This window comes from Eschrichtius robustus, chromosome 16 (genome assembly GCF_028021215.1).
Source record: "Eschrichtius robustus isolate mEscRob2 chromosome 16, mEscRob2.pri, whole genome shotgun sequence".
NCBI classification, from domain to species: domain Eukaryota; kingdom Metazoa; phylum Chordata; class Mammalia; order Artiodactyla; family Eschrichtiidae; genus Eschrichtius; species Eschrichtius robustus.
This window is the reverse complement of record NC_090839.1, coordinates 69,934,066-69,956,587: the sequence shown is the minus strand read 5'-3', so window position 1 is coordinate 69,956,587 and position 22,522 is coordinate 69,934,066. Positions and strand designations below refer to the sequence as shown.

The window sequence follows — 22,522 nt, the reverse complement described above, 5'->3', positions numbered from 1 at the left end:
CCTGGGGATGTGTCCGGCGCGTCCGGACTGCTTATGGACGCACTGTGGATGTGCGGGTGGTGTTCGCTAACTGGGGACACTGGAGAGGGCTCGTCTCAGCGCCGCAGGCCAGGAGCAAGGAGATTGCGCGGGGCTGCTTTCGGAACACTCAGCCTAGCCTGGGCCGGGGCGGGGCGGGGCTTGGAAGCTCCGGGGGCGGGGCGGGGCGGGGCCTCCCGGGGGCGGGCCGGCCGGCGGGGCGGGGCCGCGGCGGCTGCAGCAGCGCGGGCCGGGCCAGGGGGCGCCTCGCTCGGCAGCGGCTCGCGAGTGCGATGCAGTGAGGCAGGACGGGCGGGCGCGCTGGGCTGGGGACACGGCTGCGCTGCAGAGATGTGACTCGGGCCGAGGGCCAGCAGGAGCATCGGCGCTGCGGGGCCGCGGGGGTCGGTGAGTGCGAGCCGCACCGGTGGGGTGGAGGGCGCTGCGGCGACCCCAGAAACTTTTCCCGCCGTGGACTTGGGAGGGTTGGGGTGGAGTCTGCTTCTTGTGCTTTTCTGAGGCCCCCCTAAGGGGTTATTCTGCTGGGGGAGCTGGGGGATCAGGGTGGGGGGAACCACAGTGTGGCGGGAGACGAGCCGCAGAGGGCGGGCCGGGGGGCGGGGAGGGTTGGGACCTTTATGGGGGGAGGGGATGTACCCGGACCAGGTGGAAATCCAAGTCTCTGGGGAGGATCTGGGGGCGACCACAGGCAAAGGGCAGCTGGGACTGTAAGGGAGCCCAGGCGTGCCCGAGTGACTCCTGTGAGGGCAGCCGCGGGCAGGGCTGCGTGGCAAGCCCGTGGGGCCTGAGCACAGACAAGGCAGACGGAGCCGGGGGCACAGGGGCCGAGCTGGGGGGTGAGCTGCCGCACCTGCCATAGGGGCTGGGGGCCGAGCTCGCAGCCGGCCGTGGGTGCGCACTGCGGGAAACGAGGGGACACCGCGGGCGAGAAGAGCTGAGCTCTGGGGCTGGGGGAAGAAATGAGGGGCGAATGCATACAATGGCGGGATGTTAGCGTTGCTGTTGCGGCCAAGCTAGAGGTGAGGATCAGCCCTGTGCTGCGTCCCCCCCCCCCTTGGGGGACACGGGCTTCCAGCGCCAAGCACCCCGGGATCCCTACCGCCTGCACCCGCCTCGGCCTGGGGGAGCTGGCTAACCAGCCAGGGAGGGGGCGTACCGAGCTTACCACCGAGGACGGCTCCAGCGCAGCCCGCAGGTTTCTTACCCGGCTCTGTCACTCCCAGGCCTAGCCAACACCCCCCCACACGCACACACCCACCCAACTTGTCCCCAGTTCGCTAAGGGGCGGCTCCTTGGAGCGCGGACAAAGGCCCCTGGAGTGTGGCGGGCAGCCGCGTCCCCGCCTGGGGCCCCGGGCCACGCGCCACATTGGCTGCCCAACTGCGCCAGCATGGCGTGGGGGGCACCTGAGCAGAGCCCCGGAGGAACTGGGAAATCCTCGCAAAGACAAGAGAAGTGGGGGAGGGACTTGGCACAAAAGCTTTAGAACTTCAGCCGAGGAACCTTGATTCAGAAGTTTCCCCACGGGCGGGGGCTTTCTGGAGGATTTCAGACCTTGAGTTAAAACTGCATGCAAATAGGATGTATATAGAATGCAAATGGTCGGTTGAGAGCCCTTCACTGGGCCAGTTTTGTACCTAGACTGCGGAGTGAACAGTTTCCTATCTGTTCCCTGCTCTGTCTGAAAAGGGGTCAGCTGAGTTGGGGAGGGAAAAGATGGAAGTGGGAAGGAGTCGCCATTTGGGGCCCAGGCAGCAAGAAAAGCAGTTTTGTTAGAAAGAGAAGCTCAAAATCTTTATTGGTTAATGTGTTATTTCAGTAAATATGCCAGCTACAGAAGTGGCAGATAAGCCCCTGCTCTCAGGGCACTGGGGAGGTGGGTGAACACTAAATAAGTAAATAAATAGTAAGTAGAGAGAACTTCTGATTGGGATAAGGGCTGCCAGGAAAAGAAAGCAGAGTGCTGTAAAATAAAGTGACAAGAATATGTACACATAAGGGAAGACTGTTCTGGGAAGTGACATGTTAGTGGAGCCCCGCAATGGGGGAGGGGGCACTGACAGAGCAGGGGGAAGACTGAACCAGGCAGAGGGCACCGCAAGTGCAAAGCCTTGGAGGTGGGAATGAGCGTAGAGAAACTGAACAAAGGCCATTGTGGCTGGAGCTCATAGGCAGATGTGGAGAGCGGGGTTGGAAAGGGGATGGCAGGGACCAGCCAGACCACGATCTTTTGGGCCGTGGAAAGGAGTTTAGGTCTTATTCTCCTTGGACTGGTGAACCCTTGCAGGATTTGGAGTGGAAAGCCACGAGATCTGATTTTTAAATGCTCCCCTGACCTCTACAAGGAGACGAAAAGCAGCTTCCCTTTCATTCTGCCTCTGGGGGTGGCAAGGCGCCGGGAGCCTCCAAAGGGGACCTGTGAAGACTGCTTTGAGCCTGGCTGGCCCTGTAAGCCTACGCCAGGGGTGGGTCAGGTTTTAAAACCCACTTCCCACTTTTAAGCAGTTTTTGTCCACCCTAAATGGCCCCCACCCAGAGCCCAACGCCCCATAAACACTTCCATGCAGAGCTTCCTGGGGGTTCTGAGTTAGTCACATTTTCTTCTCGGAATTACAGCCTTAGAGGAACCATCCACCCTGGAACCGGCAGCCAAGGATGCAATTTGCATTTAAATGATTGCTTTTATTTACAGGGTTGGAGCTGCTTTGCATATTCATGGATCACGGAGTCTGTGTTCTGGCAACCCTGTTTACTAACCTGTGAGGGTTATTAAATCCAAGGGCCCCCAGATAGGCTGGTGGTCTGGGCGGCCTTGGGAACTGAAGATTATGAGATGGTGTAACTTGCAAAAGATATCAAAGGGTTAGATTGCAGGTCTGGGAAATAGTTTAATGTCAGGAAACCTTGTAACAGTTTAATCCCTCTGGAGCAGGAAATGCACCAGCGGCTATAATGGGAGTGGGCAGGGACAGAGTGTGATGCTGGGTTGTGTGGGGGGGACTGGCTCTGCAGCCTTATCCTGGTCCTCTGTCCAACAGAGGGAGTCCACCCAGGGGTGCAGTGGCCTTGAGGTCAGCAGCTGGGAGAAGTGGGTTCTAGTCCCAGCTCGGCCCATCAATTCCAGGAAGCCTCTGGCCAAGTTGCATTACCTCTTTGTATTCCCAACAGGACAATGGGAATCATAATTGTAATAAGCCGAGACCCAGTGCTCCCTGTCTGCCGTGCTGAGTACTTTCTAAGTACGTTTCACATCAGCCTTGTGAAAGTAGCACTATTATTATCCTTGTTTTACAGAAGAAGAGACTGAAGGTCAGAGAGGTTAAGTGAGTAATGCCCAATGTCACACAGTTCTGTCTGACTTTCCTCCAACTGAGGTCTTCCACTCTTGAGAAGACTGACGGGAGTGTAAATCCTGTGCCAGGTATTCATTGGGTACTGAACTGTTGGACATGCCCAGGGCTAGGAAAGCCCCTCCAGATCTGTTTAGTTTTTCTTTCCCTTCCATGCTCCAGCGCCTCCCCCCTTCTTTAGAGAAGGTGGGTTTAAGATGCCTCTGCTGGTAGCTGCCGAGGCGAAGCAGGTCATAATGGTGTGTTCCAGAGCAGTTTTGTACATCTTGTGTCTGCTTTCATATGGGTGGATGGCAACGTGGGGATGCTAGTTCCCAGGAGAATGGCTGGTGACTGGTTTCTGGGTGTCTGGCTCTGACTCCTCAACAGGGACACCCAGTTTCAGGGCACGCAGGCTGGCCTCAGGTCCTCCAGCACCAGTTCCCCTCTGGAAAACTACCTTCACAGCAAGGCTCCCATTTAGAGCACCTGCTGTGGGGATCAGGAGAGTTTGGGAGTTTCCAAGGTAGACCACCCCCAAAGGCTTCTCCCCGTCACAACACCTCAGGGACCTCTTTGCTTGGTGTGTGACTGGGGAGGCTGGAAACCAGTGGTGGACAAACACCTGGGTGAGCCCCTGTTTCAGCCCCATCTCCATGGCAACCACCCCTCCTGGAAAAGCAAAGTCAGAAAAGCTCATAACCTCAGAGCATTCGCCAATCTTTTATTTAACAGACACTTTATATAAGTGCTTACCCCATGTTACCTATTGTCCTAAACTCTAATTATTAATTATTTTAATCCTCACAAGAACCCTGCAAGATGGGTATTATCACCCCCATTTTGCAGATGAAGAAACTGAGACAAGTAAGGTTAAGTCAGCTGCCCATGGTCACAAGGTTCTAGCAAGTGCCAGGGGCAGAACTTGAAACCGGAAGTTTATGCTGCTTGGCGAGGACTGAGCCTGGGAGAACCAGCCCTGCTTGTGGCCTTCAGGCAGGCAGCGCTGTCCTCGCACAAGGAATCTTGCCTGCATTCTTTCCAGCCTCTGCAGGCCCCAGCTTGCGAGAAACATGCTGCTCCAACACCTGCCGGTAGCTTCTGGCCCCTCTGCGGGGAGAGAGAGAGTGTGTGTGCGCGGGCCTGCATGTGCGATGCAGTGTTTTTAAGAGCATCTGAATGAGTCACACTTCTGGAAGCCTGGCTGGCAGCGAAGTAATTAGTATGTGAGCCGAGTCTTGCACATTCATCACTTTATTCATTACTCCTTTTGAGGAGCTGCATGCCTACATCCCACAGGTTTGTTGCCATGTATTCATCCCTTCCCATCAGCCCTGCCTTGCGGCTGACTCCAAACCTCTAATCTGGTTTTGTGCAGTTTGGGGTTCCTGGAGAGCTGCTCCGTTCTCAGCAGCAGGGAGGCCCCAGGTGGCTGAGGGGGCAGGATGGGGCTTACCTGACAGTGGGTGAGATGGAGCGTGAGTGGGCACTGCCCCCTGGGCCTGGGGCAGGGATAGTGAGGCGGAAGGTGCCGGGCCATCGTCCAGGCTCCCCCACTGCATATGTTCGTGCTTCTCAAACCTTGGTGCACCCAAGCATCTGAGCACACCTGGAGCTTATCGTAGGGCTGTGGAAACACAGGTGGCCAGGCCCACTCCTGAGAGTCTGCATTTCTAACAAGTTCCCGGGCGATGCCGCCGCTGTTGCCAGTCTGAAGATCAGACTTTGACTTAAGCCTCTCAGGCCCTCAGTCCCCTCCTCTATAAAAAGACAATGAGAGCATCTTCCTGCCAGGTGACATGAGGGTTGGAGACCACGTTTAATCAGTTGATTGATTTAGTAACTGGGCCGTGAGCCCTGCCCATGTGCCAGGCACTGGGGAATCGGTGCAGAACAAGACAGACAAGAGCCTGGGTGTGTGGGATCAGACCAAAAGAGTAATAAAATAAAATATTTGAAAATTGTGGCACATGCTATGAAGATAAAGATCAGGAGTATTGGTGTAGAGCCTAAAGAGGCAGAGGGAACCTAATTTAGATAGACTGGCCAGCAAAGGTCTCACCGGGTGACATTTCCAGAGCCCTGGTCTGTAGTAAGAGCCCAGTAACAATAGTACAATTGTCTGTCTCCTGGCTCCACCGCTTTCTAGCTATGTGACCTTGGACAAGCCAACTGGCTTCTCTGTTTTATTTCCTGTGAAATGGAGATAGTAATAGCACTTGCCTCATGGTGTCATTGTCCAGATGATAAGGTATTAATATATGTGAAGTGCATAGAAGAGGGCCTGGAGCATGGTAAGCATTATGAGAGTTAACAGTCATTGTCGCGGTCACTATGGCAGTAATAGAAAACTCTGCAGGGCAGAATCCCCCAGAAATCCTAGATGAGCTGGACTCAGCTTCATTCTGTGAGGTGGTGTGTGGCCTTCCTCCTGTTCATCCTGGACATTGTTCTGTAGAACAATGGCTGTCACCTCATGGGCAGCTTTAGCAATGATAATGACCTACTTGGGACAGCTGGACCCTATCGAAGCCTCTGGCTGCCTAGATGTTGGGTAGGGAGGGCTTCCTGGAAGAAGAGGGCCACATCATGTGGGATGTATAATAGCACTTCTTTGTTAGCAAGTCACATAACCCGCCTCAAACCGGCTTAATCCAAAAAAGGGAAGTTAATTGGCTGCTGGAACTGCAAAGACCAGGGTATCTGGCTTCAGGCATAACTGAATCCAGTCTCTCTGTGTTTTAGGACTCTGGTCCATCACGTGGCTGTTACCTGTGGGTCAGCTTTACTCTCAGACAGGTTCTGTCCCTGTGATGGTAAATAGGTCCTCTCCAGCCCCAGGTGTACATCCTTTTAGCTTATTAACCCCGATAACAAGAGAAAAACTCTTTCCAGTTAATTCTAGCAAAAATCCTAAAACTGATTCTCATGGGTCTGGTTGGGGCCAGGTGCCTGTTCATGAACCAGTCAGTGTGGCCAAAGGGTGGGCTAAATGCTCTGATTGGCCAGGCTGGGTCAGGTGCTTGCAGCTGGGGCTCGAGGCGGCTCTCCAAAGGAAAATCAGGAGCTGTCTTCAGAAATGAGAGAAACGGGCGCAGGACAACAAAAACAACAGCTGTCCCAGAAGGAGAGGGTTCCAACCTTAGGAATGAAAGCAGAAAGCAAGAGTGTATGTATTTCCCATGTCAGAAAGGAGTGGGAGCTAGAGACCTGGACCACAGCCATAAGAACCTGCACAACTTCAGAAGCTTGGTCACCATCTTGATATTTTCTTCATCCACATTGGTTTCCTGTTGTGGTTGGAAGGACAGTCAGGAAGGGGGACGAACTGGTGGAACCAAGTCCCAATTTGTAGGCAGGCCTGGAGAGAGGAGATTCCCCCAAGAGAATGAGTGGAGGCAGCTAAAGAAGGCCAAGTTCTTGCGAGGAAAGGACCCGGAGTGCAGGCCTGAGGCTGAGAGGTCTGGCTGGTTTCCTGGCTTCACCCTCATCAACTGTGTTCTCCAGTGTATAAACCAGGCTTTCTCAACCTCAGCACTGTTGACACGTGGGGCCGGATCATTCTTTGTGTTGAGAGCCATCTCAGGCATTGTAGGATGCTTAGCAACTTCCCTGGACTCTACCCACTAGATGCCAATTGCACCCCGCCCTCCCCAGTTGTGACAACCAAAAATGTCCCTAGACATGCCTCAGTGTCCCTTGGGATCAAAATTGCCCCTGATTGAGAACCATTGGCCTGCAGGTGGGTGGGAGAGTTGGGGAGAGGGTTGGTGGTCAAGACTCCAGAAGCACATTCCTACCCGTCCTCTCCCAGCCACCCTGGAGGTGAGACTGGCTGATGTGTGACCTAGAGAGGCTGCATGGGGTGCGTCTCGTTGTCACTTGCTGAGAAGCCTCCTAATCACATTTGCCATTGATGAGAAGTCTAGGGGAAATCCACTGCACTGTGTCGGGGGCCTGATGGCATATTGTTCCAGCATATCCGGTTCTTAAATTTTGATTCCCAGTGTGCTCTTGTGAGATGCAGCTCTGGCTAGGACAGTATTTTTCCAAAGGTGGTACATTGGGATATGCCAATGGGTATGCAACATGAGTTCCATCAACAAGTATTTCAATGCGTTGAGTTTTCTTTTGAGTCAATTTCAAGGACTTGGTGAGTCAGTTAAGTAAATAACTTACAGGGGGTTTGTAGACAAGGTGTAAATAGCTGAGGTGGCACTCCAGTGACTGAAGTAGCAGAGCCCCGAATAGTGGCAGGACCATGGGCCTGATTGCCAGTGTCTGGGGTGCTTGTTTCAGGAGCATCTCTTGCCAGACACCCTCCGTTCCCAGTCTGCCTTCTTTCATCTATAGGCAAAGGAGCTGGTCCATATAGCACCAGGCTCCTTCTCATTCTGCAGCATCAATAATTTATCCCAGTTGATGGCCTTGCGGCCAAGGCAGGATCAGAGCTGCTCACCGTATCCCATCAAGGAGCAGAGAGAGAGGTGGTCGATACCGCATTTACTTAAGAAAGCCCCAGGGATGTGCTGAGCTGCCCGGGAGGTGGCTGGTTACAGCCTCACTGTGGGTGGAGCTAAGGCCGTAAGTCTGGCTTAAGACGCCTGGGAACACATCACTGCAGAGCTGTGCAGGCATGGCTTTCCCAAGGCCAGGCTCCCTCCAAAAGCAAGGAGCTGGGGGCTTCCCTGGTGGCGCAGTGGTTGAGAGTCTGCCTGCTAATGCAGGGGACACGGGTTCGAGCCCTGGTCTGGGAGGATCCCATATGCCGCGGAGCAGCTGGGCCCGTGAGCCACAATTGCTGAGCCTGCGCATCTGGAGCCCGTGCTCCGCAACAAGAGAGGCCGCGATGATGAGAGGCCCGCGCACCGCGATGAAGAGTGGCCCCTGCTCGCCGCAACTAGAGAGGGCCCTGGCACAGAAGCGAAGACCCAACATAGCAATCAATCAATCAATCAATCAATCAATCTTTAAAAAAAAAAAAAAAAAGCAAGGAGCTGGTGGCAGTGGGTAGAGGAGGGTCCTGGTGAGAAGTCTCGTTCACTCAGTATTTAGGAAGCACCTAGTACGCTTTTATGCTAGTACTTGACCAGCGGTGCTCATCCTGGTGATTTTCCCCCCAGGGGACACCGGCAGTGTCTAAAAACTTGGGAGGTTGTCACAATTGGGGGAGGGGGTGTGCTTCAGTCACCTAGTGGGTAGAGGCCAGTGATGGCGCTACACATACATCCTGCAATGCACAGGACAAACCCCAAAACAGGGAAGAATCAGGTCCGAGGCTGAGAAACCCTGGTTTATGCTGATGAACGAGACAGACAGTGTCCCTGTCATCCTGTAGCTAGTGGTGAAGAAAGGCAGGAAGGGAGGAGAGGAGGAAGGGACAGGAGAAACAAAGTAAACAGGCAAAAAGATGACAGATACGATTAGAGCTAAGAAATAGATGAGAGGCACTGGGGGAGGGGATGGGGGTGTGACCTTGGCCAAGGTCTGAGTGGGTGACATTAGAGCTGAGACCAGTGTGGGGAGGAGCAGCTTTCCATAAAAGCAGGGTGCGGAGGCTAGTCTAAGCAGAGGGAGCAGGAGGGGAAGACGAGACTGGGGGTAATAAGCCCACCTCCCGGCTGCTGTGTGGACTCCGTGAGGCACGGAGGCATCCCCTGCAGAGGTGGGCTGGCTGGAGTGAGAGGATGGAGTCTCAGCAGATATTTGTGGGAGGGGTGGGATGTGCGAGGGGAGAGGAGGGAAAGGGTGGAACCCAGGAAGACCGTTCACACTACATTTGAAACGCTGGGAAGCTTCTAAGAGGGGATGCGTCTAGGAGCTGAGTGGTGTGAGACCTTGGGCAGGTGTCCCAACCTCCTCAAGACTGTTGCGTCACCGGTGTGAGGACTGGATGTGTCGAGTGCCTGGCCGAGCGTGAGTCATCGGTAAATGTCCGCTGTTAGCGCTGAGAGACTGAAACGGGTAGTGCGTGCCCCTCTCCCAGCAAGCGCTCGGCCCATGACCATCTCTTCAAGTCTCATTTTATTCCCTGATTTTTGAAGAGGTCAGACATGGCCTCAAATTCAAAGAATATGAAAGAGTATTCAGAGAAAGTGAGTCCCCCTCCCATCCTCTCCTCCAGCCACTAGCACTGACGGTTCACGGCTGTTCACTGAGCCCGGACTAGGGGGCAGATGGGGGCCGAAATCCACCCCCCCTTCTCCAGGCTGTGCTGCCTGGAGAAGGGGGCTGGCGGGTTCGAAGTGAGGTGGGTCTTCTTAAAGAAGTCAGGAGAGTGGGAGTCTTACAATGAATTGGTCTTTTCCCCCCAACTCTTCTGGAACGTTCACGGTGTCAGAGAGAAAGATGAGAACCCACCAGGTGCTGGCTTTCCTCCTGCTCTTCGTGATTGCCTCCGGGGCCTCTGAGAACACCAGCACGTCCCGGGGCTGTGGGCTGGACCTTCTCCCTCAGTACGTGTCCCTGTGCGACCTGGACACCATCTGGGGCATCGTGGTGGAGGCGGTGGCGGGGGCGGGCGCCCTGATCACACTGCTCCTGACGCTCGTCCTCCTGGTGCGCCTGCCGTTCATCAAGGACAAGGAGAAGAAGGACCCCGTGGGCCTCCACTTCCTCTTCCTCCTGGGCACCCTGGGCCTCTTTGGCCTGACGTTCGCCTTCATCATCCGGGAGGATGAGACCATCTGCTCCGTCCGCCGGTTCCTCTGGGGCGTCCTCTTCGCGCTCTGCTTCTCCTGCCTGCTGAGCCAGGCGTGGCGCGTGCGGAGGCTGGTGCGCCACGGCAAGAGCCCGTCGGGCTGGCAGCTGGTGGGCGTGGCCCTGTGCCTGATGCTCGTGCAGGTCATCATCGCCATCGAGTGGCTGGTGCTGACCGTGCTGCGCGACGAGAAGCCGGCCTGTGCCTACGAGCCGATGGACTTCGCGATGGCCCTCATCTACGACATGGTACTGCTCGTGGCCACCCTGGGGCTGGCCCTCTTCACGCTGTGCGGCAAGTTCAAGAAGTGGAAGCAGAACGGGGTCTGCATCCTGGTCACGGCCTTCCTCTCCGTGCTCATCTGGGTGGCCTGGATGACCATGTACCTCTTCGGCAATGCGGAGCTGCGGCAGGGAGACGCCTGGGGAGACCCCACCTTGGCCATCACGCTGGTGGCCAGTGGCTGGGTCTTCGTCATCTTCCACGCCATCCCAGAGATCCACTGCACCATCCTGCCCGCCCCGCAGGAGAACACACCCAACTACTTCGACACGTCGCAGCCGAGGATGCGGGAGACGGCGTTTGAGGAGGACGTGCAGCTGCCGCGGACCTACATGGAGAACAAGGCCTTCTCGATGGATGAGCACAATGCAGGTAAAGTGGGCACTGCCCCGCTGGGTTAGGCTGTTCTTTGCAAAAGTGCGCTCTCCTTTTTCTCCACTGGGGGTCGGTGGTCCTGGGGACGGTCCTGGCAGATCAGAGCCTACAGACATTGACCGCTGTGCTGAAACTGGCCCAGAGATGCATTCTTATTTAGCACTGTCAACTAATTTAGTATAAAAAGCCAGGTTTCTGGCCTTTTTTGCAAAGTTGGATCTGGCAGTGCTGGGCTGCCATTCCCACCTGGCAGCAATCGTGTGACGCTGGCTGGAAAGGCTCTGTCTCTTACCCCTCGCCGAGTTGTGGTGGCCCTTTAGGTGGGGATCCACTTTCTCTTCACCACACTCCCTGTCCCGGCCGCTATAACATATCAACATTAAGTCCCTGGCTCCCTGGAAGTGTTTAAGTTTGCAGCCCATGTGCTAGATGGATGCAGGGGATGGTGAGGGGCAATGCTTCAGTGTCCTCCCCTACCTCTGTCTCCAGGAGTGTATGAATTTGGGCCCTGGAGTCGGACGTCTGGGTTGGGATCCTGCCTCTGCCACTTCCTAGATGTAAGGCTTTGTGTACCCCATAGACCTGTTGAGAGAGGTGACATACTGAGGGGCTCCCATGGCACCTGGCTTGTTGCATGTGCATCTTGGTTGGGTTCCCCTGAAAGCAGAGCCTGCGATGTTGTAGGTGGTTTACTTAGGAGGTGGCCCCCGCCAGGGAGAATGAGGTTGGGAAGGCAGAAACGCCAGAACAAGAGCATCAAAGAGCTGGTTACCGCCATGGGTAGCTGGGGCTCATCCCTGCCAGGGACACGTGTAGAACCTCAGAATCGATCTCTCTCCTATCTCCCACTGTCATGAATGTCTCCCAGGGCTCCTGTAAATGGGCTGAACAAGTTCCATTAGCCCGCACAGCAGAAAAGAGATTTGGTGGGCACTTCGAGTGGAGGTGGTCTGAGCACCCAGGCTGTCTGCCACCGCTGCGGCGGGATTCCCAAGAGGGAAGAGCCGAGAGGAGGCGGCCCAGGCCCCAGGCGCCCCTGCTGTAGATGCTGGAGAAGTGTCTCTTACAATTGTTGCTTAAAGCAAGTCGGCTGAGCTCCCAGCACTTGAGATTAATTAAAATTGCTTTTTCCCAGTTACCTAAAAATTTATCAGGAGCTACAGTAATAATAGCAGCAGTACCAGCAGCAGTAGTAATAATTAATTACCTAGTATAATCATTTATTGAACACTACCTACATGCCAGGCACTATTCTGACTTCTTAACCTGCGTTATCTCATTAGTTCACACCTCCACCTGATGAGGTAGGGTCTGTAATTATCCCCATCTTACAGATGAATAAGTGGAGGCTGTAAGAGGTTCAGTCTTGCCTGATGACATACAGCTAGGAGGTGGCCCATTCCAGATGGTCGTGGTCCCCTTTAATGTGATGCTCACCCAGGTGCCTGGGCAGTGCCCACTGTCTGGTCATACTGCAAAGTCAGCCTTGTTGGGTTGAGTGCCAAGGCCCAGAGCACAGCCACCCACCCCTGCAGGCAGGGGGAAGCACATCAAGCCACCAGGTCCTCCAAGGCCACCCTCAGCCCTCCTCCCCACCAGGATGTGCCCAGCTGCTTCTGATCCCCTGCTCCTGGCCGGACCCACTGGAGAGAAGGACAGACTTTCCCCCCCTCCTGCAACCCCACCATGGGTAGAGTCAAACGTCCTGGTGTGGCCTTTATCAGAGCTGCTCTCTTCTTACTGGAAAGCCCCAAGCCTGCAAGCCTCTGTTTGTCAATAGATTTGGCAGGGATGAGCCACAGCTCTGGTGGGGCTGGCTCCGTGGATTGCCAGGAGAAGATGAGGGTCAGAATGGGGGTCATCACTCACTGGGAGGCCAGAGGGCCCCTCAGGGCATGTGATGAGCAGAGGCCAGGCTCCTGGCCAGCTCCTGGGGTCCTGGTGGAACCACCTCTTCCTTGGCTTCTCCTGGAATAGGATCCTCTGTATCTGAGACCCATGGACTCCCCTTGGACCTCAAAGGTAACAGGAACTCCTGAAATGGATGTAAATTTTTATACATTCAACTGGGAATTAGTCTATTGCTTTGTCAGATTCTCAAAGCCATTCATAATCCCCAGAAAGTTAAGAACCAGTGTTGTCGAACCTGATAATCTAGTTTACTTGCAGTGAAAGGGGGGTGCTAGAACTACACAAGTAGTAGGGGCTTCAAAAGTAAGGATGGCTAACCCCTACTGGGTGCTTACCATGGACCAGGTACCATTCTGAGCATTTTAGCGGCTAATCTCATTTAATTCCTACAATAACCCAGTGAGGTCCATTTTACAGATAGCAAACTGAGGCACGGAGAGGCTGAACAACTTGCCAAGAGGCAGAGCCAGGGTTTGAACCCAGGAGGCCTGACTCCAGAGCCCACACACTGACCACTCTGCCACAGAATTTCTCTTCTCTTCTTAAAGCACTTTAGTGTCCCTCATCTCACAGATGTGTCAGGACACTCTGAGAAGACAGGGATTATAAGTCCCATTTTACAGAGCAGGAAACTGAGTCCAGGAGTGTCAGGCAACTTGTTCAGGCTCACAGCAGAGCTCACAGCAGAGCAGGGAGAGAGAAGGTTGGTTTTCTGAATCCCGTGCATCCTTTCTTGTGAAAATGCATCCAGTACGTCATATCCATGTAAGATCCAGAGATCTAAGGGATTTGTGACCCACGTCAGTACCAGCAGTACCAGTGCTGGCACAGGGCGTGATGGGGTCTCCAGAGGTGCCCCACAGGCCCGTCTGTTTCAAACACTATGTTCCAAAGCCAAGGAGGTTGTCCCTCCTTCCCCTCTTTCTTTTCCAAAACAAAAATAGCTTTATTATTCCTTTCTGATGACAAAAGATCAACAATAATCAGGTAGGAGTTCAGCAAGTGAAAATAATAAAAATTGCTCAGAATCCCATTGCCCAAAGGCAACTACTGCTGACTGTTTGCTCTCATCTTGCCAGACATCTCTTGATGAGCGCGCACACACACACACACACACACACACACACACACACACACACATAACACCAATCCCGTAGAGCAGTTCTTAACCTGTCTGCACGTTAGAATCTCTTGGGCGGCTTTAAACAAATTACCAGTGCCTGCCCCTCATTCTGATTGAGTAAGTCGGTTTGGGCTTAGGTATTTTAAGCCCTGCAAGTGCTTCTAAGATGTAACCAGGTTGAAACCACTGGTCTAAGTGGTTTTCTGCTGTGTGCTTGCTTAAAACAACAGTATATCATGGAGGGAGGCCTTTCCAGGTCAGCGACAGCAGAGCTACAGTATCCTTTTCACGAGGCAGAGATTTCTAGGAGGTACCGTAATTTATTTTTCTGATCTTAGCTGGTGAATATTCTGCTTGTTTCTGGCTTTCCGTATAAATAATGCTACAATGAACGTTCTTACCCATTCATGTTTGTGCCCTTGATCAATTAACTCCTACACATGCGTCAAAAGAGTCTGCACCTTTCAGTCTTGATATATACTGCCAGATGCCACCCCACAGAAAGGTGGACTAATTTAGTCTCCCCTGAATAATTAGATGAGAGCCCCATTTCCCCACCTCTTCACCAACCTTGGATGTTGTCAGACGTTTTTTAACAGCCCAATTTTGCATCCTCCCAAATGTGTGTCCGCCAAAATTCACATGGGCACGAGGCAAAGCCAATTCCCGTGGAAGGCTCACAGGGAGAGACTAAATTGTCATCCTGGCTAGGATTGTCTTTGTTCTAGAAACACTACTTTGCTGGCTGGGGAATGCCTGGGCACCCTCCCTTGGCATGGTGAGAACAGCTGTTCTCATCTTTGGTCTGACCTCAGCCAGCTTGTATTTTAAGGAACCAGGCCCCACAAGGGGCCTTACCCAGGAGCTGCAATTGGCCCTGTTTCTCCTGTATTTTATCTAGCCAGCCTTTCAGGCTCTGTACCCTTGAGAGTCCATCCCTGAAGTCGAGATGGGAAGGGCATTCCCCAGGCTGGCCTGTGGCTCAGCCACTGCTCCCTTATTTCCTTCCCCCAGTGAGACCCCAGATATGTAGGACTTCACCAGCCTGCTGTTTCTTAATGAGTATCAACAAGGCATGAGGGGGGCTTCCCTGGTGGCGCAGTGGTTAAGAATCCGCCTGCCAATGGGTTCGAGCCCTGGTCCGGGAAGATCCCACATGCGGCGGAGCAACTAAGCCCGTGCGCCACAACTACTGAAGCCCACGCAGCTAGAGCCTGTGCTCCACAACAAGAGAAGCCACCGCAATGAGAAACCCGCGCACCGCAACTAGAGAAAGCCCCCACGTGCAGCAACAAAGACCCAACTCAGCCAAAAATAAATAAATAAGTTAGTTAATTAATTAATTAGAAAACAAGGCATGAGGTATGTGATAGAAGATGAAAATACACTGAAGGATATACTTCAGATCACATTTTGGAAAGCGTTAACAAGGTACATTAAACGTTCACCTTTCAAAGGAGCAAGAAAGAAAAGGGTTCTATCTTCTGTTAGGGGATTTGGGCTCTCTGATCTCATTCGGCCAAGGGCTATTTAAACTCTGCCCCTTCGCTTCCCAGTGGAAGGCCCTGTGTCAGCTTTGGGGGCAGGGCGAATCTCGCCTCACTTGCAGAGTCTAAACAGGAAAAGACTGGCATTGAGCCTATGATCTTAGATTCCTGTTGGGACCTCCTTATGGATGAGCCCTACTTGCCTTTCAGAGCTGACCCAGGTCAGAGTGGAGTGTTAGTTGGGATTCTTGAAGTTGCAAATAATAAAAAATCTGATCTGAAGCAATTTAAGCAAAACAACACAAAACAACAATGAACTAAGGCACTGGGGGTCAGGCTTCAGAAATGGATAGATCCAGGAAGCTCAAGTGATGACAAGATTTGGTCTCTCTCCATCTCTTGGCTCTGTTAGAATCCTGGCAGCGCACGGCTCTAGGCTTACACAGAGTCCCAGCAGAAAAGAGGAACATTTCCCAGGATGCTTGAGTAAAAATCCCAGAATTAGCTCTGACTGGACCTGATTGGCCAGGCCCCAATCATATGCCCACCTCAAGGCCAGGGGAGGAGACAGTTGTGGCCAATACTCAGGACCTAGAATGTGGGAAGGATGTTTACCAGAGGAGAACAGCAGATAACCACTACACAGAGGGATCCTTGGGCCTAGGCATCCCACAGATGGCCTGTAGAGTCTAGCCTTTGTTTTTTGAAGAGAATGGTTTAGAGCCAGATTCCGCCACCGTAGCCGGCAGGGTCTCTGCATTATGAGGAAAGCTGTGCTGCTTGGTGCTCCCTCTCTTCAGGGAGGCCTCGGCTAGGAATTGGGACTAGGGAGAGTCCATGCACTCTGTGCCCTCGTCCGCTTCTCTGCTTCCCAGGAAGGTCATCTTCTTGTCAGCCTGTGCATGGGAGCTCTTGAAGGCTTGGAGATGCTAAAGCAAAGAGTCTGTTTTGGAACATGCATTCCCCACCCTGTCTTGGTTCAGTCTGGGCTGAGCTGCCCCTAATGCAGGGGTCCCTAACCCCCAGGCCTCAGACTGGTAGTGGTCCTTAGCGGTCCGTGGCCTGTTAGGAACAGCGGGAGGTGAGCGGCAGGCCAGCGAGCGAAGCTTCATCTGCCGCTCCCCAACGCTCCCCACCTCTCCCCATCGCTCCCCATCTCTCCCCAATGCTCCCCATCTCTCCCCATCGCTCCCCACCTCTCCCCATCGCTCCCCACCTCTCCCCATCGCTCCCCATCTCTCCCCATCGCTCCCCAATGCTCCCCATCGCTCCCCATCTCTCCCCATCGCTCCCCATTGCTCCCCAACACTTGAATTACCATCTGAACCATCCCCCCACCTCCAGCCCCGCTCCAGCCCCCACCCTGCCCCCGTCCGTGGAAAAATTGTCTTCCATGAAACCGGTCCCTAGTGCCAAAAGGTTGGGGACCACTGCCCTAATGTCACTTAAATTCAGATTGCTTCTAAGTAACTAAATGTGGTAGTTAAAAACAAAGTATTTGGAGCCAGAATAGTGTGATGGTCAAGAACACAGATTCTCTCTGCTTGGGTTCAAATGCTGGTTCTTACCAGCTGTGTGACCTTAGGCAAGTTACCTAATTCCTCTGTGCCCCATGTAAAATGGCATCTCACAATTGAGAAAGACTTTTGTTTTGTTTTGATTTTTTTATAGTGCTTCTTGTTTCTCTGTTATTTCTTAATGGACTATTTTTTAGAGCAGTTTTAGGTACAGAAAATTTGAACAGGAAGTACAGGGAATTCCCACCTGCCCCCTCCCCTGGTTTTCCCTATTATTAACAACTTGCATTAGTGTTGTTACATTTGTCGCAGCGGATGAATCAATACTGATACATTATTATTAACTAAAGTCCATAATTAATATTTTAGAGGTCACTCTTTGTACAGTTCTATGGGTTTGGACAAATGCATGATGTCATGTCTCCACCATTATAGTATCACCCAGAATAGTTCCAATGCCCTAAAAATTCCCTGTGCTCCCCCCAAACCTTTGGCAATCACTAATCTTTTCACTGTCTCTATAGTTTAGCCTTTTCCAGAATATTATAGTTGGAATCATACAGTGTGAGTTTTTACAGCCTGGCTGCTTTCACTTAGTAATATACATTTCACGGTTCCTCCAGGTCTTTTTGTGTCATCTGATTTTTCTTCACCAAAAAAAGGAAATTTAGATGTCTAAAAGTACACTGCAAATAAGAAACACCATTTACTCTCCTTTCAGAGGTAGAAAGTGATGACATATTTTGCTATCTTTGCTTCAGATCTCCCTTTTATTCCTGTCTAGAAATGACCCCACTCATGTGTCTGGGGCCCCTCTGTCCTCTTCCCCATCACTTTCCCCTGAAGACGTCCGACCTCTACCATGTACTTGTGGTCCAGGTTCTCAGGGTTGCCCACCTCTGTGTGTATCCAGAAACCGTGTTGGACAGTGTGGTGTTGAACTTGTCAGGGATGGCACTCGGTAGTGAGGAGGTCTTTTGTCAGAAGAGACCTTCTGAGGGATGCAGGCGCTCCCGCATCACCCATGGCCTGTGGGGGCAGGGGAGGGCAGGGGAGAGCCGGGCAAGGCTCTACCCGGGGTCCCCTCCCTGAGAGCCGCCTGCGCCCTGGATTCTGCAAACTCCCCAACCCCACTGAGACGGGTCAGGCTCCAAGAGAGCCAGAGAACAAAGCGCCTTTGTGACTTTTGTTTTGAATCTGGCTTGTGACAAAGGCGAGGGGTGGGGGTGGGGGTGTGCCTGGAGCGTGGTGTTGATGCAGGGGAAGAAAACAAAATTCAAAATTGTGTCTTTTTTTTTTTTTTTTTTTTTTGGTGTTGCCTCTCCCTCCCTCCCTCAGCTCTCCGAACAGGATTTCGCAATGGCAGCTTGGGAAACAGACCCAGCGCTCCGTTCAGAAGTAATGTGTATCAGCCAACGGAGATGGCGGTTGTGCTCAACGGGGGGACTGTAAGTATCATGAGGTGATGTTTTGGCAGGAAGCCTAGGAGCGGTCGGTGCTGGGGGGCAGCTTTGATGGGGACACACCGCTCCGTGGAGGCGGCTTACAGGGCTGCAAAGCCAGCGGCTCACGTCGACACCCCTCGCGGCTAGGATGCATGCAGTGCTTCCATGTTTCTTCCTTCCTCTCGACCCCCTTTCTCCATGCACGGAACATCCACCTGTACTTAGCTGACCGTCTGTAGATTCGTTTGAAAGAGTCCCTGTTTCTTGGGGCTCTTGCACCCAGTGAATTCTCTGGTTTTCATTATACAGAAGGTGCCCCCCTCCATGCTCTCCTTCAGAAGTGAGTTTTAGGAAAAGCCCAGAGTTACGAAACCTTGGCAGATTTTGCTGGCATCCAACCTAGTTGAGCCCTCCGTCCCCTGCTCCTCGCCTCCACACCGTGCCCCAGCTGGGTACTGGGTTCCCCCAACCCCACTTCTTAAAAAATTTCTGAAGAAACTGAAGTGATTATCATTTCTCTCCCGCGAACACAAAAACAGGTTTACTATCTGATGCCAAACAGACCTTCAGCAGAATTGTCACCATTTACATTTTGCCTCCGTGGACTTACATCATTTTCTTTCTCTAGCAATCTAAAAGCTCACTCTCATTCCCACATTTAATTTCCAAACATAGCTACATGCTTCTTTCAGAAACAACACATGAGCCAGTTTACACGTGTAAATTGGATTTCCATTCTTTATATCATGTGCCAATTCCATAACTCACCCTGAACTTTTTTTGTTTTCAATGTGAGTCAGGGATGGTCTTTGATCTCTAGAGGGAACTTTGGTTTTCCTGGCCTTCAGACGGTATGCGATGCATCAGCTTGCCTTGGTGTGGAATGGGCTCAAGCAAGCAGGCTCACGGATTGCGTTTGTGAAGACCCCCAGCCATCCACTGGCCTGTTCATTGTTGGGCACCAAGAGAAGCCTAAGTTTCAAGCATTCGGCCTGTGTTTTAATAAATTTAGTTAGAAAACAGCCCCATCAGTCATTCTTATCATTCTGATAAACCCTCTGATCAGTCATTCTTAAGCCCCCCTGGTCCGGTCAAGGCCAGTGTGCATAAAAACACCCTGGATTTAGAAAGTGAGGTGGGGTTCTGGGTAAAGAAACATATTTGTTCAGGTTCACGATTACAGAAAAGGGCAGCTGGCTTTCCCAAAAATGGAGCATAGTACATCACACATAGTGGTTGCTGCTTTTCCTGGGAATTATTCAGCCCAGAAAAGACAAGGTAACTTATCAATGGTACATTGTTAACAAACTGGTTTCTGACATTGACGTTGCAAAGCACGGAGTTCTTAGTGTGTTATTCCTGTTTCCAGATCCCAACTGCTCCGCCAAGTTACACTGGAAGACACCTCTGGTGAAAGACTTTACGTTCCAGAGAATAAGAATCTCTCTTACCGATTTTATTCCCTGGCCGTGTCTTTCTTGAGGGAGAAATCAGTAACAGTAGCTGAACAAGGCCGCCTCGCAGCCAGGAGATTTGGAAATCCTAGACAAGGGGATTTTGTGTAAATGTGAACACTGCTGAACTGAAAAGCTAACACCGACTGCCCTCCCCTCCCCTGCCCCCCCCCCCCCCCCCCACACACACACACACACACACCCCCCCCTAATACCAAACCAACCTCAAACCCTGCAAACTAAAGCAAAGCTAATTGCAAATAGGATTAGGCTCATTCGAACATGTGGCTGGGAAGACTGCTTCATCCTCTGGGTGTAGAACAGAACCAAGTTCACAGCCAGTGGGCCAGGCTGATGTTGGTTGAACATGGAGATCCCACACCATCGCCCCTCCCCAGCAAGTGCTGGACCTCAGGCAGCCTCTTGGAGATGACCATTTCACTGAGGAGGAGGAGGAATTGTGGCTTTCCCACAGGCCTGCCTCTTGGTTTTCACATTTCAGGGGGGTCAGGAGCAGTTAAGGAGATTGTGAGTGTGATTCCGAGGCGAGGCCCAACCGAATCATGGGGAGAGCTTTAAAAGCAGTGGTGGAGGGAGCCTGCCACGTGCCAAAGAAGAAAAGGCTGTCTGGGAGTTGAAGGGACCATCACACTTAGAAAGTGGCAGCCAGCCCCTGTTCCTTCTCTGGGCCTCTTGCTCTGCCGTTGATGGCAGGAAGCAAGCATGCCTCCTTCTGCGGGGCAGTTTCTGGCTGGGGCAGCCGTCTCTCCCCTGATCACCTCTCCCTCTTCCCTCCTCCTGAGTCTTCCTCCAGCCCTTCCCCAGTTCTATCCCCATGTCCATTTCAAAAGCTCAAACGGGGCCACCAGCTCAAAGTGCACTAGCTTGGCCAGGAGGCCAATGCCACAGCAGATTTTCCATGATGCTGTCACCTGGCAGGGGTGCCCCAGGGTGGAGAGGTAACGTCTGCTGCCTAGCAAGCAGTGAGTTCTTGGGTCTTCTATGCGGATGTAGTGAAAGGTCCAGGGTGGGGTGGAGCACGTGAGGGTTTCTTGCTGCTTTGGGGAGGGTATGGGGGACATTTTTGTCTTGGTTTTCTGCAAGTTCCATGAAAATGGTTCTCTTCAAAGCCCATTGTTTCTGTCATGGTTTCCGTCTGTCCTCAGCAAGTCATTCCTTTATTTGGCATTTCGAACATCTCGGCCATTAAAAGCCCCATGTTCTCTGCACTGTTTGGCCAGTATAATCGCTAGCAATGATTCAAAGCAAAGAGTTTTAACCTGACGGCATGGAATGTATAAATGAGGGTGGGTCCTTTTGCATATACTCTAATCACTGTATTGCTTTTTTCTATAAAACCAACCCATAAGCCTTTAACCTTTAAAGAAAATGAAAAAGGTTAGTGTTTGCGGGGGGGGTGGGGGGTGGGAAACTGACCTCTTCATAAGCCAATATGTCTGAGCTGAGTATGTTTTAATAAACCTTCTGATTTTTCTCGAGGCCCTAGTCTGCTGTGTCCCATCCTCGCCCTCCCCCGCCCGCATCCTTGCAGAGCACCGGGGTAGCGAGGCCAATCTGGCCACCCCTGTGCAGCCCTCTTTCAGATTAGCGCATTTCCGTGTGTTGCCAGCATGGGGAAGAGGGAGCGTGGCACCAGAATGCCGCCCCTACCTGACCTTCGGGCAGCGCCCGCCCGCCCCACCCTCGGAGCACGTGCCTGCTTCTAGGGAGAGAATCCCACCCCAGCCCTCTGTGCCAGGAGGGCCACTGGGTGGGCTGGAACTTGGAGTATGGGGGCGGGGGGTGGAGGGAGAGAAGCTAGGACCCGGGGTGGAGGTGGATGCATGCAGACCCAGAATTCTGAAAATCACAGAAATCTCCGAACACCTCGGTCCCATCTGGTGAAAAATGGCCGTGTTCCACGTTCTCGTGCCGGGAAACGGTCGCTCACCCACACTCCCTGGACTCCTTCAGAGCTCTCTGATCCCATCAGCGACTCAGGCTGCAAGAGCCCCCCTTGCAGAGGGGAGAGCAAACATGGTCACGTCCTCTCTAAGTTCTTGGCGGTCCAGGCATGTCAGGTGGCGCAGCATAGATGGCTACAAGCGGAAAGGAACGTTTCACCACCGTAGAAATGGAACCGGCTTTGAGCCACAGGAAACCTCACTTAATGAGACCTTTTTCTTTACTTTTCTTTTTAAATCTCTGGTAGTTTTTGCACTTCTGGGTTTTATTTTATTTTGGCTTTGAGGTCAAGAGTGGGCTGAATGCTCTCCCAGTGAGGGTGGAGACGGGGAGTGAGGGGAGAGGGCAGAGAACTGTTCTTCTTCCAATGACTTCACCTGAAGGGTGCGAAGACACATCTTTGCCAAGAGACTGTGGCAGCCAGCTGCCCCCATGGAGTGAAGTTTAAATACAAAATTAAATGGCACCTCTGTTTAAGGTCTGTTTATGTAAACAAGACACTGGGGGAGGATGACCTGGAAGGAGCGCCTGTGTGATCAAAACACCTAATTGTAAGCACAAATCTTTCCAGGTCCAGTTATCAAACTCACCTTGGGACTATAAGAGCCACTCTTTCCCCTCTAATAGAAAACGGTCATTCTGTGCTGGATCCTCCCCTGGAGATGGAGTGGAGGGGAGGAGGCAATCGGGCCCAAGAATTGACAAACTGGGAAGTTTTGTGTGTCTCAAGGGCTGCAGATTTGGTTGCTGAAAGCTGGGGAGTCACTGTTTTAGCACAGATTCTGTCAGGGCCCACAGAACGTGGGCAAAGTGGGAGTGGTCTTCCCGGTTAGGCAAGGCTGAGTTGAACCCCGAACCGAAAGGGAGCATTGTGGCTTTTATAATCCAGTGATGC

At 52.7% G+C, this 22,522-nt stretch overlaps 1 protein-coding gene across 1 annotated transcript; it reads left to right on the top strand.

The window, feature by feature from the left end:
• Positions 1-278: 278 nt before the first annotated feature.
• On the top strand, positions 279-20,424 carry GPRC5B (G protein-coupled receptor class C group 5 member B). Its single transcript, XM_068525183.1, has 4 exons — positions 279-426; positions 9,709-10,722; positions 18,102-18,211; positions 19,578-20,424. The coding sequence occupies exons 2-4, from the start codon at positions 9,717-9,719 to the stop codon at positions 19,620-19,622; spliced, it is 1,161 nt and encodes a 386-aa protein (XP_068381284.1). The 5' UTR covers positions 279-426; positions 9,709-9,716; the 3' UTR covers positions 19,623-20,424.
• The last annotated feature ends 2,098 nt before the right edge of the window (positions 20,425-22,522 follow it).